At 38.9% G+C, this 17306-nt stretch overlaps 1 protein-coding gene across 2 annotated transcripts in view; it reads left to right on the forward strand.

Annotated features, from left to right (window-relative positions):
* The window catches only part of WDR7 (WD repeat domain 7), a 328201-nt gene that overhangs the window by 231135 nt on the left and 79760 nt on the right, over positions 1-17306 (forward strand). For both annotated transcript variants that reach the window (XM_057699834.1, XM_057699836.1), the window contains exons 22-24: positions 11335-11452; positions 13765-13914; positions 14508-14590. In XM_057699834.1, coding sequence (XP_057555817.1) covers positions 11335-11452; positions 13765-13914; positions 14508-14590 — 351 coding nt within the window. The remainder of the gene's footprint in view (positions 1-11334; positions 11453-13764; positions 13915-14507; positions 14591-17306) is intronic.

Below are 17306 nucleotides of genomic sequence, written 5' to 3' on the forward strand. Positions count from 1 at the left end.
CGTGCTCCATTTCAGTTCATTTGGCTTTTGTTGGTTTGCTTTGCTTTGCTTTGCTGTGCTGTGCTTTGGTTTCAGTAGAGGTCATTGATTACTCTTTATAAATTGGGTGTTTTTCATGGACAAAAAATGTCTTAATAGACATTTCATAGACAAATGTCAATATATGAAATTCTGGAAATAGACAGTGAAAGGGAGATATATTTCTGTAATTTTAACACAATTGGGATTTAGCTTTGAGCCAGTGAATGATTTATCTATGACATATTTTTAAATGTATGTTTATTGTGCCTTGAGATATCAGTTAATGATAGTATAAACATATCATATATAGGGAAAATGATATATATAGTTGCTCAGAAATGTTTTTCTGATACAATACATGGCCAAATAGTTTGGAGGAATTACTCCTTTGCACTCATGTTAGTTTTTTAAACCAACTTTATTGAGATTTCATCTGCACAGGGTAGAGGATCAGCTGTAAGGAGGTTGCAGTGGTCCAGGGAAGCAGGGATGAGAGTAGTGGAACAGGAAGAGGAGCCGAGGCAGTTCCTAAAATGAACTGGGGCTGGTGATAGAGGTTAGTATTGACTTGAGAACCAGCCTCCTGATTCCTGGAGTGAGTCTTTTTTGTTTTGTTTTGATGCGATAATACACATATAACATGAATTTACCTCTGTATCCCTCTTAAAGGATACAGTTCAGTGACATTTGCTGCATTCACAGTTATGCAGCCGTCACCACTGCCTACTTCCCAGTAGCAGTCACCACAAATGGAAACCCCATACCCACTGAGCGGGCCCTTCCCAGTCTCTCCTCCCAGAGGCCCCTGGCAGTCATTAATCTGCTTTCTGTCTGTGAATTTGCTTGTTCTGGATATTTCATGTATATGGAATTATACAGTATGTGGCCTTTTGTGTCTGACTTCTTTCACTTAGCATAATTATTCCAAGGTTCATCCATATTGCAGCATTTTTCAGTACTTCATTTCTTTTTATAGTTGAACAATATTCCGTTCTATGGATATACCACATTTTATTTATCTTTTATCTGTCGATGGGCATCTGTGTTGTTTCCACTTTTCTGCTATTGTGAATAGAGCTGCTATGAAAATTCACGTAGAAGGAATTGTTTGAACACCGACTTTCATTTCTTTTAGGTAGATACCTACAAGTGGAATTGCCGGGCCGCAAGCTAATTCTGTGTTTAACCTATTGAGGAACCACCAAACTGTTTTACACAGCAGCTGCACTGTTTTATATTCTTAACAGCAATGTATGAGAGTTCGTTTTCTTTGCATCCTCGCCAACACTTCTGGTTTTGTTGCTGTTGCTTTTTTACTGTAGTCATCCTAGTGAGGGTGGATTAGTAGTGGTAGGAATTCTTGAACTGTCCCACGATGCCTCTATAAATGTACAGGCAAACCTCATTGTATTATACTTCGCTTTATTGCATTTCACAGATACTGTGTTTTGTTACAAATTAAAGGTTTGTGTCACCACTGCATCGAGCAAGTCTATTGGTGCCATTTTTCCAACAGTATTTGCTCACTTATGATGTGTCTCATTTTGGTAATTCTAGCAATATTTCAAACTTTTTTATTATTATTATTTTTGTTATGGTTGTCTGTAATGTGATCTTTGATGTTATTTTTGTAATTATTTTTTTAGCAGTAAAGTGTTTTTTAATTAAGATATGTACATTTAAAAAAATTCTTAATGATATTGCATACTTAATAGACTACAGTATAGTGTAAACACACTTTTTATACATTTACTAGGAAGCTAAAAAATTCATGTGACTCACTTTATTGTGATACTCGCTTTATTGCAGCGCTCTGAAACTGAGCCTACAGTATCTTCGAGGTCTGCCTGGGGGTGTTATCACCTCTTTGATTTTTTCAGTGAATAGCATTTCATTCTTATCATTGTTAACCTTTTAAAAAGCTAGATAGAGTTCTCTGCCCTTTTCTTCATGGCCGCCTCTCTCATATCACACAGTTGCCTTATACTCTAGTGTGCTTTGGGCCTGTCGTTTGTCTGCTGGCTACTCTGTGAGCAGAAGTGGAGACCAGAGAAGCAACTGAAGGCTAGACTGGAGTGCTGTGGCTTTGTCCACAGACTGGGCATCCCCAGCCCCAAGTCCCAAGGTTGCTTGGTAGAGGAATGGTGTTGGTTTCAAACCTAAGCAGCTGTCCTCCCGCATCACCTGCTTCATACTGCCACGCTTCCTAAACTTCACCTCTGTGTCTGCCTAGCTATAGGCCCTTCAGCAAATTAGTTCACCTCTCACCTCAGTCCCATCTACACGTTGGGGCTAATTAAACACCTACTTCATAAGGCTGATGTTAAGCAAGTTTATATTTGCCAAGCGCTTAGAAGAGCACTTAGCACATATTACGAGATTGAATGGATGTTACCTGTATGGGGGGGGGGGGGGAATGGATGGTGATGCCATTGTCATTGTCCTAGGGCTCGACACACAAAGAGATGCACATTTCTAGAATGAACACTTCCACACAGTGACAACCAGGGTAGTTTCTGGATGGATATGGGAGGCCTGAAGATTCTTGATTGACTTAAAGGATTAGGAGGGAATGTAAGCCCATGAGTTGGCAGCAGTCGTAAGAGGCAGCTGGCGTTTGTGCAAAGCCCAGAACGTATTTTCAACTTTCTACCCTCCCCTTGGCTGCAGCTGCCATGGACACGCTCCAAGGAGTCAACAGTGTGGCTTCTGTTACCTCAGCTCTCCTGGTTACCTTGAGAAGCCTTTAATATTTTTGATTGTCCAGAATTTTGCTTTGACCTAATTTTATAGCCTATTTTCAAATCTGATCTAAACACAAGTTCAATAGCATGCGGTCTTGTTTTGCTGCCTGGGAGAAGTAATGGGTTTCTATTTTAGTCTAACCATTTAATATGTTGTTTTATTTTGTGTTTAAATAAGTTCACATGAAGCTTATATCAGCAAACATAAAGATGTGTTGTGTTCTGTCTACATGGAGTATATCCACAGACACCAATACTGTAGCTTTCAGTAGGTAATTTAAATCTTGCTGTTACATCCTTTTCTGTCATGAAGATGAGTATAACTCTCTACACACAGCTCTGAATAAATGAATGTATCAGCAGGTAGCCTTGAGGAGTCCAATGTAATTTTCATCATGATAAATTGCATAATAAGCAAGAAAATGTTTGCTTATTAATCTATAACAAGATTTAGATTGAAAATGGCCTGTTACATCCATGACACACTTGGTACAGGCTGTAGAAGGACTGAGATGGGGTGAAATAGAGCAGCAGGGGTGACTGCGCATCTTACCCTCATGGTACCTGTGGGGCCGTCCCTCCTCTGCCTGATTTACTGTGTGCCCGACAACAGTGCTTGGCCACCTTGCTCCTGACTATGATCTTAAGCTTGCTCTATAAAGAAGCTTTTATTGTTAGGCTTGTGCTTTTAATAGGGAAAAGACATAAGCAGTGTTTCCCTCTTTATTCCACTTCTTGAGTTTATGAAGGATGGGGTTCAGGGCAGGGCCGCTTGGTCAGGCTGCTAGCTAGTTCTGAAGATAGCAGAGTTTCTCTCTTTCCCTCTCTTCCCTATGTCAACATCTTCTTTCAGAGATGACTCCTGAGAGGCCTCCTGAAAAGCTGTATATGGCTCAAGACTAATAGAGCATTTTCCCAGAATTAATGATGTTTTTATTTTGGAAATATGACTTAGAATTTTACATCTTTGGAATCAAAATAAAACCAGATGTTTTCCAGTGTTTTCAACATTTTGCCCAATTTTAAACTGTGTTTACTAATTAAACAAGCATCTATTGAATAGCTAATATGTGCAAGGGACAGTGTTAGGTACTGTATGTAGTGACAAAGTTGCGTGAAACACAGATCCTTCAGTGCACTTGCAGTCTTATAGGAATGATAAGATCTTACAGGAAAGAAGGAGAGTGAAAGGTTAGGACATTCAGAGATTCAGAGCGCGGCAGGTGAATCTGGGGGTGGGGGGAGTACCCAGCCAGCACCCAAGGAAGAGTGTCGTTTGAATCTTTCATTTGAATGATTGTGAGAAGATGCGGGGGGTGGGGGGTTGGATAATGACGACATCGAGAGGGCAGATGGGGAAAGCCTGGGCACACCCCGGAGAGGCTGAGCAGCAGCTCCACACATAAGGACATGAATGTAACATTGTTTTTAGCTAATTTTATTCATTAATTTCTTGCAGAACTTAAACCCTGGGATGCTCCTATCAAAAACGTGAACATAATTGCCTTACTCATTATCCTGGGGGATAGAATTGGGGTCAAAGAGAGGATTGGTTTTACCTTTTTCTTTATTAAAAGATTGTAAAAATAATTTTAAAACATTATAAAGTGAATCTGAAAGAGGTGCTTTCTCTCGTCCACAGTAGCACTGTGGTCAGTGGAAAGGGTGAGGTTCAAACCCAGGTCTCGCTGACACCAAAAGCCATGCTCCTACCACTGTGCCATCTTGCATTTGCAACCTTATACCCAGAGAATTAACAACCAACAGGATATGAAATTTAAAACAACCTATAAAAAGGACTTGAAAGTGGTCAACTCAGAATTTTCAGGTTTTAAAAATCTACTTAATGAAATCATTTTCATCAAGAATTTTGTGCCTTCTGGAAACTAAAAGCCCATTTAAATGGCAGTAAACTCCTTGACTGCTTGAGCTTTGTACAACATGTTTATTCTTATGCATTCAAACACCTGTTATATGATTTTCATTGTTATTTGCAATAAACATTTAATAAAGTCCTAGAATTTTAGAGAGAAAAATCTTCAACAGCATGCAATCCAGTGCCCTTAATATGCTATTAAGTAAAAATAAGTTGTAGAGATTAAACAACTTGTCTGAGGTTACATGAGTCCTGTAAGAGCTAAGACTAGCACTTAGGTCTCCCAGTTCCCATTTTGCTGCATGCATACCACATGGTTATGTCACCCCGTATGTAACGAGAGATCCATAGGTAGAATCTTCCATGAGGAATTTTTAAGTTAATGGTTATAGGCTGTTCATTCATGATGGACTGTTTAATTGAAAATGGAAGCTGCACTTCATTGAAATCATAGGTTGAGTCATCCCCAGCTGATTGTGAAAATAATAGAAATGTATGTAGTGTTATCTTTTTTTAATAAATCCATGATTTTTTTAGATCAGCGTGATTATGGACATATGGATAAAATGTTAGAAACAGTAGAAAATCCTATCTTTTAAAAAAATATATAAAAGTGCAGAAGGATCCTTGTGCTTTTGTATGTGTTGTGGTCTGTGATTCTGATTCCATTTTCCTAGCTCATGTTGCAGACCTTTGCTCTGAAAGAGAACAGCAGAGCAAGGCTGGCCCAGCTGCTGAAGGTGCACCTCACACCACCACGACTGAGGGGTGTGGATGAGCTACACAAAGCCCATTGCTTTTCTGGAATATTCACAGTTGCCAAACTTTGAGAAACATATAGTCACTGGAAACCACACATGCTTTGATAACATAGATAAGCCCTATACGTTAGAAAGATTCTTTTTGAACAATATAAAATATTGGAGAAAAAGATTTGACATTTTAACTAAAATCTCAATCATATTTTTTAGATTTAAGAGCCAGGGAGTAAAGATCACATCATACAAACAATAAGGTGCTTTAGGCTTCAATATTTAAATTATTTTTCCTATTCACATGACATTTATTTTTAATAGAAAGTTTATAATCAGGAAACCATTTAACTAAATCATGTTGGCATAGATTTTATTCATTGTAAGTGTATACAACATATAGGAAGTAGGTCTAAAAGATACGCACTTGTTGGAGGAATTGCCCCCTTTGAGTTTAGGAAATTAATACCACCTGTGACTTATCAGATTTAGGTCCCAAATAACAAAGAGGAATTGCTGATTCCTTATTACATTAAAGACAATTGTTAACACATCTATTTTACCAGGGAGGGGTAGAATGGAATTCCCAGATGATATGTAATTATGTATTTTCAAAATAATTTTAGTCTTTGTTTTAGATGGGGGGTGTTTTCAATTCCCTGTTACTATTTGTCTTAGTTCACTTGGGCTGCCATAACAAAGCACCATAGACTGGGTTACTTAAAAAACAGATAATTATTTTTCGTAGTCCTGGAGGCTGGGAAGTTCAAGATCAAGGTGCTGGTAAGACCTCATTCTGAGATCTCTTCTCTTGGCTTATAGGCGCTGCCATCTTGCTCTGTCCTAACATGACTTCTTTGTAACCAAAATTGGAAGAGAGAGACAGAGCATGCTCTCTGGTGTCTCTCATAAGGGCACTAATCCCATCACAAGGGCCCCACCTTCATGGCCTCATCTAACTCTAATTGTCTCCTAGAGGCCTGTCTCCATACACCATCACATTGAGGCTGAGGGCTTCAACCTATAGATTTTAGGGAGACACAAGCAGTCAGTCCAAAGTCGTGTTGACTATGATTTTGCAGGTTATTCTGTGAAAGTTTAAGTGTTCCCCCAACCCCCACCCCCGAACATTCCCTTACAGTATTCCTTAATTTGACAGATGGGGACGTCTGACAGTTGTAGACAGTGACATTTAACCGAGGTGGTCTTACATGTAAGTTTTAGAAAGCTTTTACCGCCATGGAGTAAGGGTTAGAACAGGATTAATGAGCAGTCAGGTAAGGAATGAGCTTGGCCTGAGTAGACTGTTTTTCTACTCATGGTTTTTATTTATAATATCTGTCATCTCTGGTATTTCATATTGGATGTGTATACTGAAATGCTGAGTAAAACAGAGGGTGTGAAGTATCATATTTTTCAGAATAAAGACCGAAACCAAGACCCATCCTATAAACCTCTGTAACAAATGATCTGCATAACAGCCAGATAAGCAGGATCAAGTGGAGAGAGTGAGTTCTGTGTCTACATACAGATTCCAGAATAGGGCAGACACCCCCTTTAATTTCAGGCCTCTGAGAGTATGATCCTTCCTTGTTCAGTTAGAATCCCACATTAAAATATATCACACAGCCAGTACACTTTTGACTTTCAAGATTACTACATGCAGATTTAGACTTTGTCTGTTGGGACCACCAGATCAATTACTTTGACTTCATTGCCTGGTCAATTCAGTCGAATAACTGGCTTAAGTGATTTTCTTTTTCCTGCTGAATTTGCCAGGTGACCTCATCTAGTGCATAACTGTTGAGCCAACACTATGTCCAAGGGCTGTCCTCGGCACATGGCGGGGTGGGGGGCGGCGATACACAGGATTAGAAGGCATGGTCCCAATCTGCGTACTGGTTCACAATATAAAAGTAATTCAGAATAAGAGTCAGTGTTAAGGGTCCGGAATAAACAGGATTTGTCATTGGTTGTTTTTGTTTCAATAGATGGTAATTGAGTGCTGTAGCAATTGCAGAATACCACGTGGGCTTCCACAAAAATCGAACAGCGGGGAGGGAGGAGACTGTGCCAGTGGGGAAAGGGGTAGTAGAGAAGCATCAGCAAAATACTACGATTAAAAAAGGAATTGAATTTTAGGGACCAGCTTTGAAATTAGTCTGGCCTCGGGAGCCTGGGCATGGAAATGACCAAGTTATAAATTAGCGAAACGAGATTACGGAGGGCCTGGAATCTCCAGCTAAGGAGTTTAAGACTTTTCTAAGCACTAGGACCCACTGAGGTTTTTAAGCAGGTTAACCATGAAATAAACTTGGTGCTTTGGGAAGATTACTCTGGCAGTGATGCATAGGAGAGGCTGTAGACAGGAGAGACAAGGCTTTTCTTCTTCCCCTGTTGCCTGGGCGACTCCTTTCTGTTATCACGCTCACAGCCCACCCGTTTGTGCACTGTGGATACTCTGACGGTCACTGCAAAGCCCTGACCTCAGAGCAAGAGCTGCATCCACGTTCTGAAGTCCTGCCCTCAGACGGCTGGACACTGATGACAGGGATCACCCAAATGCACATGTTGACGCCTCGACAAATTGTTGGGTGGTCCGGCTTCCATGGAATCCAGTGGGCAGCACTTGTGTGTGCCTTTGGTTAGCGTCCTTCCGGACCCCAAACTTTACCACTTTGCTTCCTCTAAGAAGTTTGCCAATTTCCCCAAATTCACAAGGTCATTTGCTGAGAAGGAAGAAGGGTGATGTGTGACAAGACCTTTAACTTGAAACCAGTGACCTGCCGTTCATTGATCTCATTTTCTTTTCACTTTGTTTCTATTTGTAAGAGGCATCTTTGCTTTGGTTGAGAAGAAGCATCTCTTGTACCTGTGATATGTCAGATGCAGGGCTGGATGTTTTTGCATCTGTTACCTCATTTAATCTTCTCATCAGCCTGGTGAAGTCAGTGTATTCATATGACCATTTGATAGACATTGTGCTTATTCATTCTGGGGTGGCCACAGGGCACAGCATAAGGGCAGGGGAACAATATCCACTTGTCACTGTGGTGTGAGCCTTGAAAGTCTGTCAGCTGACCTCCCCACCCTCAGGTGCACACACGTATGCATATCCATGCGTATTTATTCTTTCTTTCTCTCTCTTTCTCCCCTCTGCTTCCCTTTACCCAGCCCCTTCTTAGCATCCCACTAAACTTTTCTCTTCCACGCAAGGAAGAGAGAAGGGGTGGAAGAGAGGACTTAGAGGTGGGCGGTGAGTTTGCAAGGATGCCGTTTATGTGAATAGAACTCTGCTTTCCAACTGCAAGAGGTCACAGCAGCACAGCTGGGATTGGGCAGGACTTACATGGACTCCAGGAGGTTGCCAAAATGCCCATCCTGCGGAAGCCAGGCCCCGTCTCTTGGCGAGCAGTACGTCCACAGGGAGGGCAGACAGGCACCCAGGGGCAGGAAGGGCAACAGGGGCAACACCTCCTCTATCCCCGGATTTCCCTTGATTCAGCCTAGCCCTGCAGGCTGCCACAGCACTAACATAACGCGTCTAAGTGTCGAGTACAGCAACCTTCAGGTCTGTTTCGTAAGCTCGGCCATCTCCTGTCCCATAACTACCTGTAAAGTTGGTCCTCTGCACCCACAGACAAGGCTTCTTTCTTTAGCTGAATAGGATCTTTTTGAGGCTTTTCGATTCCCAGTTCTACTACTTAGTACAGTTGTTCTCTGTTACAACTTATCTCCATACCAGGTAATAACTATGCACCCTGTATCTTTGTTCAAGCCACTGTTGATACGTTTGAATAAAACAGAGCCGAGGTCCATGTATTCCAACATACCCACTAGAAAGCTCTCTCAGGGATGCAGTCCAGCCAATCATCCAAAACCGCTGAGTTTCCTCATGTTACCAATTCATTAATCCAATTAACCACAGTATCGTCCAGCGCCTCCCCCTTTATTTTCTCCAAAGGTTTTCTGTCCTAAAAGACATGACGCTGCTACCTTGGCTCCTCACTGAACTTCTCTGGGCCTGATTTCTCCTTTGTAAACACCTCATAGAGATGTTCTGGGCAGATGCAAGAGGACATGAGGTAGCACAGGGGAGCCCCACTTCAACCCTCTACCTACGGTCCCCCGTCCATTTCTTTTCCCTCATCTCATACCTCCCATATGTGGGGTGGGCCACCCTGGAAATAGACACTCTTTCTCCCTGGCTAACTGCTTGGCAGGGATGTTGCCTAAGGGATCTTTCCAGCTTCAGCATCCTGTGATTTTATTGATCTTAGGAAAGTTGGTTTAGGTTTGTTCACAGTTATTCAACTAACATACCATTTTTGTTTGTTTCAGCCTTTTTTCAACACCTGTTCATCTACATTGATGAAAGGAAATGTCTGAAAGTTTCGCTTTTGAATTTTTTAAAACTTAGCTTAATAATGATCTCAACTTTACAGTAATTTTGTAAGCAATCTAGCCCAGCACTACTCACACAGGAAACATTTCTTTTCCTGAATTCTCAATAGTAAAGTTTAATCCCGAAGAGAAACTGCTTTCCTGCTGAACACATCTGTCCAGCCCACCTTGGGTCCCTAGGGCAGCAGGATCTTCCATGGGGGTGATGTGTCCACCAATGTAACCCTTCTGTTTATTGTTCAATATGTGTGTTTGTTCTCTCAGCTCACATCTGTCTTTTTATTGGTAAACATCAGAGGAAAGCTCTCCATCCTTCTCTCCTCTGAGGTCCCACTTAGTATGTACCCTCAGTTTGAAGAAAAAGAGTAGAGACAGTTATATTATCAGTCAAAGACTGAAGCAGTGTAACAGCACAAAGAAATTATAAGCAGAACTTTCTATAACTAAAAGTTAAAATAATGATTCTTAGATCAATTATAGAGATACTTGTAAAACTTCTTGAAAATTTTTAGTAAATGTAATTCATTTTATATGTGAAGCGTAAAGGCATTTAATTGGATGGGGACAGATCTTAATACAATTTCATATGGATATTTAAATATCAAGATTACTTAATTAGAGGGAGAGGCTATAATGGATCTCTTACTGAGTAACAAAATACTCCCTATATACAGATGATGTGTGGATCGATGCCACATTTTAATGAAAAGTCTTAGTACTTCTCTCAGTAGTCTGTATAAAATATAAAGGAAGCTTACAAACAGAAGAATATTATGATTTTTATGTTTTAGGAGTGGCAAGGGAATAGATAGCACCACTATCCTCTCAGGACCTCCTCACAGTCTAGAAAGATTGATTTCATCATGTGCATATTCTTGTATATAGCCTGGACAACGGCATGTGTACGTTCTTTATAGAGAGAATAGCGATCAGTTCATAGAATTTTTTGCAACAATACTGAATACCTATTGGCAGAACATGCTCATTAGTAAATTGGTTCTGGAAGTATCGAGTGTGTGTAAGCTAGCACTACCGAGGACATTTCAAACTAAAAATAATATATAAACTTAAAAATAATGTTTTCATTTTCAGTTCTTTATGATAATTATATGGACCAGAGTGAATTTTGCTTCCTCTCAGATATAGGCCTTAAATACAGCCTTTTAACTTGGCTTTATAAACAAATTATTACCTTTAACTTTTTTAAGAATAAAAATTGAAAATGCCCTGCACAATATCCTTTCTTGCCTTATATGTATTCAGTACTAGTTCTTGATAATTTGTTAACAAGGCGTTTTTAACACTTTGGACAGATGCACATACTGTTTTCAATCTTCACGGTTAATTATTCGATTTTGTATTTGATGCCAGAACACCCTGACTCCTAATCACTGCTCATTGTTGCAAGTCCATTATATTCTAACTGTTTGAGTGCTCCCATTGACCTTGAACTGACATTATAAGCTGTGTCTAATCTTTTCAGTCTATATTTCTAATGCTTCTTTTCTTTTTTCCTTTTTTTCTGGTCTCTGTTTAGCATCACAATGGGGCTGCCTCTGAGCCCTGCAGCTGACTCCGCCCGCTCTGCACGGCATGCCCTCTCTCTCATTGCCACGGCCAGACCACCCGCCTTCATCACGACTATAGCCAAAGAGGTGAGAGGAACTTCTCAGTGTGCTCCATCTTCTCATTTAGAGGAATTACCTCATATTGTAAGCCGAGGGTCTGTATCCATAGATAATCCTTCCAGTTTGTTCTAGAACAATGCAAGTTAATAATGGAGGGCTGGGATGAATGCATCTGTACCTGTGGGCATGCACACTGAAGTCCATGGTGGTGCATTCATTACTTGTGCTTTTGTAGTCATTTCTGTTCTCAGTTAATGCACTGGTAAATATTTGCCAGTAATTTCTCAATCTGAAATATAGCAGGCTTTTTCAAATTAAAATATATTGAAGGTATCCACATTTTACAAGTGTAAATATCTACCTGTAATCAAAACAAAACTTATTTAACACCGGCTTTCCAACTGTAAACAAAAATGTAAGTCATAAACTTGCTAATTGTTTTTCCTATTTCATGTCACAGATAAAGACTTGAATGCCAATTGATTCCCACATTCTTAGTGTTCTAACTAATTGCCCACATCTAACTGAAAAACTAGTAAAGAACAATGAACCAATTAGAGAGTCTTTCCTATAGGTCGTAGTAGTGGGAGAAAAGGCAAGGAAGATAGGTTGCTAAATTTTCTTTAAAGATTTGTTGCATTTTAGCATGAATAATGTGCAGGGTGTCTGGGGCATGGGTTCTGCCTGAGTTGTTTTTCCTGTAGCTATGATGAATTTTTAAAATGCTAAATAAATACCTCTGAGTCTGCCTTGATAACCTACAACCTATTGGGCCTGTGTCTGCCCCAGAGCCATCCTTAACAGGCAAGCAGCAAATATTTGTGACGTGAATGTAGCTAAAAGGCAGGAAGGAAGGGCCTGATAGCAGATTGTATGGGTTTATATGAGGCAGTGGGACTCTGAATTCACATCTAAAATAAATTTGCAGACTGAGGGGGTATGTTTTTCTAATAGTGCATAGTGTTATAGTGAGAGTCCACTGTGTTTAAAATATCCATATGTATGTTATATGTTTATATTGTATAGATAGTCTATATTTTTATAAAGTGTATGTATGTGTAAATGAACAGATTATTAGACATGCGATTTTTTTTTACCAACTTTTCGTATCAGTGGAATATGCAGAGATAGTAATACTGAATTTACTGAATAAGCCTTACATCAATCTGATAGAGATACAGGTCCTATTATAGCCAAGCATTAGACTGCCTCTTCAAAGAGAGGAAACAAGTATTTTATGTTGTGTTTTTGAACTTAATTTTCACCATTTACATATGAGTATTTTTCAATGAACTGTTAGAATAGCCATGCCTGGGGTTTTTTCTACTCCAGCATTTGACTAGAAAGGTAATTTTTAAGTGTTTTAATGTTAGTGGTCTAATTAATTGCCAGTGGATTCCCACATTCTTAGTGTTCTAACATAATATTTTAATGTAACAGTCCACTTTTATTACCTTTTAAAAACAAGTTTTCCACTTCACTTAGCGGTTTAGAGTAAGACACTGAAGTGTTTTTCACCGTGACGTCCGTCCGCTACCCAAGCCCCATGCCCACCCAAGCTCCATGGCTGGCCCAGGGCCTGTTAATGCTGTTTCTCCTCTCAACTGTTAAGACTTACACTTTGTATGAGGAAGAAAAATCACACTGAACCTACATTACAGTTGACCCTGGAACAACATGGGTTTGAACTTACATGTGACGCTTTTCCGATAGTAGATACTACAGGACTGCGTGTTCTGTGGGTGGTTGAATCCTTGGACACGGAGGGCCAACTGTAAGTTGTACACGGATTTTCAACTCCATGGAGGGTTGGTTGGCCCTAACCCCCAGCCTTGTTCAGGGGTCAGCTGTATTTACACAGTGTTCATTATTTTTGGAAGCACGTTTTTTAAAATTTCCCAACTTGATTGTAAAGCACCTAGGATGGTGCCTAGGACACAGTAGGTGCTATGTGATCATCATTTGCCATTATTACTTGAGAACAAGAATCGTGCCTGATGCTTGCTTGTGTCCCCTAACTGCTACCCACCTCAATGCCAAGTATACGAGATTCACAAAACTTCAGTTCATCTCTTTTTAAAAATGTCATAATGATATTGTATTACAGTCTCATGTAATACCCAAGAACTAGAATTCTATTAGGGAATATACATACTGAGTGTTTGTTGTACTAAGTACTTTCTTTTGCAATTAAAAGTGTTTCCTGACCCACCCGGAGATGTTTGTTTTTGTTGATTTTTTTTTTCTGTTGTATTAGTAAGTGAATAATAAACCAGTGGCTAGAAATATAAAGGCTCTCAAGAGTCGACCATACCTACAGCATGGAAATGTTTTTCTAGGTGCACAGACACACTGCTCTTGCAGCAAATACCCAATCCCAGCAGAATATGCACACCACAGCTCTGGCCCGAGCTAAAGGGGAAATTCTGAGAGTCATTGAAATTCTTATTGAAAAGATGCCCACAGATGTCGTGGATCTTCTTGTGGAGGTAAGAATATTCTGTTTTAAGTGATATCAGTACATCCACAGTCTAAATTAAATGTTCTAGTGCAGTAATATAAATCAGCATCTTTACTTTCAGCAGCTCTAGAAAGCAAGAAAGAGATAACTGAAATGAATGAACTTTGGTACCATTTTTGGAGACTTTATTTAAATTTCCTCAAAAATCAAAATGATTACTATGTCCGTTTATCAGTCACATGGAATTGGTCTGTATTATAGTAATTTTTAAAGGTTATAGTCTCTTTGGTATCTTTCATTATAAATAAAGAAGAACATAGAGTGTGCCTTAATAAGAGCTACCTATCCTGTACATAAATATGAATTGCCCTTCAAGTAAATAAGTCTGGTTTCTTTATTTTACTGTGTGCTGTCTTTAAAAAATGGTTTTCACTGGTAAGAGAAAGGATAACCGATAGTATAAAGTACGCATGCTATAATTTTAGTAAATATACTGTAGTTTTAAAGTAAATATCACAAACTATGTAGAATTTTCATGCAAATGAGGCCTAAGTTAATTATTTAAATTATGGAAGATTAAGTACTTGAAACTAATTTAAAATTTTTATCTTTTCTGTAAAGGTTATGGACATCATTATGTACTGCCTTGAAGGATCTTTAGTTAAAAAGAAGGGTCTTCAGGAATGTTTTCCAGCCATCTGCAGGTAAAGAAGCCTTCAATAGTATGCAAAATAAGTAATTTTTAGTAACAAATAATTTAAAACAATTTTTTGAGCAGGATGAGTTGGTAGTTGTGCCCATTTAGAGTTTCGATTATGAATTAAGATCTGCTTACTTTCTAAAACAATTTAAGCACCTTATACGTAGTCAAAAACACAACTATTATAGAACCACTGTTTGAAATTGGGTTGTGAAGAGATTTCCTCAAAACTTAAAAAAATGAGTAAGTGATAGCATCTATTAAATATGTCTGTATTCTTATATCCATTACTGAAATTAGCTTTTACATTACAAAAAAGAGAGTTAGGAAGCTACTGACTTAAAGGAGAAGATATACTTTTCAGCCAATAGAAAGCTTTATGCCACGTTTTTGCTGATAAATTTCATTTTAAATATAAATGCCAGTATTTGCATATTGTCCTTAGAATTTGCATACTAAGTATAGGTATTTTCCCTATGAGAAAACAGGCCAAGAGCAGTTCAGAGAAGTCAAGAGCAGTTAAAACTTTTATAAATAATGTTGCATATGTGAAGTATAACTCTAATAATTATTATGTGTATAGCACTTAATTGTTATGAAGTGAAGATTTTTAAAATGTCAATATGTAGTCACACTATGTTTATTTTTCTTTTAAAGTAGTTTTTGGTTCTCAAAATGTTTATAGCTTGAGATACATTTTGTTAAAAGATTTTTTCTACCTCCATGTGTTCAGTAGAAATAGTGTTAAAATCTGTTGAAGATAATTGTTGCTGTAGAAAACAGAACAAGCAGTTAGTCATAGTTACATAATATTTTTCAAAACAAGCACAGTGATATCCTTACTTATGCTCGCTCAGTTCTGTGAGTATATTGTAGTGGAAAGCTTTATTTTAGACTCTTAAGTTTCCTGAAAGCAGTGGCGTTACGCTATGCATCTTTATGCGTTTTGTATTTCCTGGCGTTTCAACAAGTGTTTGCTGAATTAATTGTACTCTTGAGTCTTCCCATATCCTTCCCCATATTTACAATAGACTTTACATCCTAGTCTCTTCGTTTTGCTGTTTCTGATTTATGCCACCCAAAAGTTAAATCGAGAACACATAGAAAAAGGTTATGCTGCAGTATACACGGGTACAGATGCATATTTTCTTGTGATGTAGATTCGGCATGTTAGAATACAGTAATTTTTTAACATCATGCTGCATTAATTCTGGTTTATGTTCTTTTTGTTAAAAATAATATATATTAAATCTTTTTGTAAAATTAATTATGTTTAAAATACATGTAGCTGTTATATTCTCAGTCATTTGTTCTCTAAGGAAATGTCTGAGTGAAAATGGACATTTATCTGTCACTTAGCGGAGGCGGGGAAGCAGTTTTATTGGGAATTATCTTACTGAAGGTTAGCAAAGCATTCCTTATAGCACCAGTCACTGCTGTGTAAACAAGCCTCCTGGAGTTAACGTGAGGAAATTGTTCAGCTTTTAAAGGGCCTATCTTTTCCCTTGTTGGAAGCCTACCTCCTCCCCAGGCAGCATCCTCAGTTCCTTAAGTCACCTTAGTTTCTGCAGATCCACTTTTATTTGCTCTTGTTTAATCACCAGAGAGGAAGGTTTCTGCTTGAATGCTAAGGAAGCATGTATCTAAACTAAATGCTCAGTGCCAGTTTGTTTTCTGATTTGGCAGAAAGCAATTGTATTTTGTTTATTAATTTAATAGCATTTATTGCACACCTACTGTGTATCAAGTGCTAACTAGGCCCTTGGGGTATGATGTTGAATGAGATGTGTCCTCAAGGAACACAGGGTCTAATAGGGCAGGTAATTATAAAGATAAATAGTGCCATGGTGCTGTGTGGTGTGCTGGAGGAGAATTACATACCAGGGACAAGGTTAGGCAATAAATGCACTACGTAACTCTGGATATGGGAGTCTTAGAAAGTTCACAGAGGAGGAGGCAGACTAATAATAATAATGAAAATAATAATAATAATGGAGTCTTGGAAAGTTTCACAAAGGAGAAGGCAGACTAATAATAATAATTTCTTTTTACTAAAGGAGAAAAATACTGTAATAAAAGTAGCTGCCGAATGGAGAAGAAGGATTTGTCCTCTGCCGGGACTTGTGGGGTGGTGGTAGGAGTGGTGGTGGGTTTTGGGAAAGCTTCATCAAAGAGTTGATGGGGTGAGCTTTGCAGAATAAGTAATTGTGTGTCATCTGGAATTGCAGAAAGAATCATACCGACAATGTTTGGAGGCACAAAAGTATACAGCGAGTTTGGCAAATGCTATGTGGTAGTGGCTGGAGTGCAGGATGAGGATGGAAGTCTCGCATAGTGCCACAGGATAGGGCTTTGAATTCCATACAAAGGATTTGGTTATTATTCTGCAAACATTGGAGAGTCAGCAGAGTTTAAGCAAACAGGTGTAATTCTCTTGCCAGAACGTAGTTGAAAAGACATAATCTATGAAACATAGGATTTATAACAAATAGTTTTAAATTGAGGTAGTTGACTACCTCTTATTAAATTGTGTTCGATATTATTAGAGCTGTGAAGATGCAAGCCATAAAAAGTCAGTGCCTAAACATAGAAAGATGAATAACAATATAAGGTATAATAGCTTGCACTAAATGTTAGTTGAAACAGATAGTAAATCATGGAGGACTTGAGAGGAACGTAACGGGAGGTCTGGATGGGACCTCCAAAATTTTACAGGCTGA

Source organism: Hippopotamus amphibius, chromosome 11 (genome assembly GCF_030028045.1).
Source record: "Hippopotamus amphibius kiboko isolate mHipAmp2 chromosome 11, mHipAmp2.hap2, whole genome shotgun sequence".
NCBI lineage: Eukaryota > Metazoa > Chordata > Mammalia > Artiodactyla > Hippopotamidae > Hippopotamus > Hippopotamus amphibius.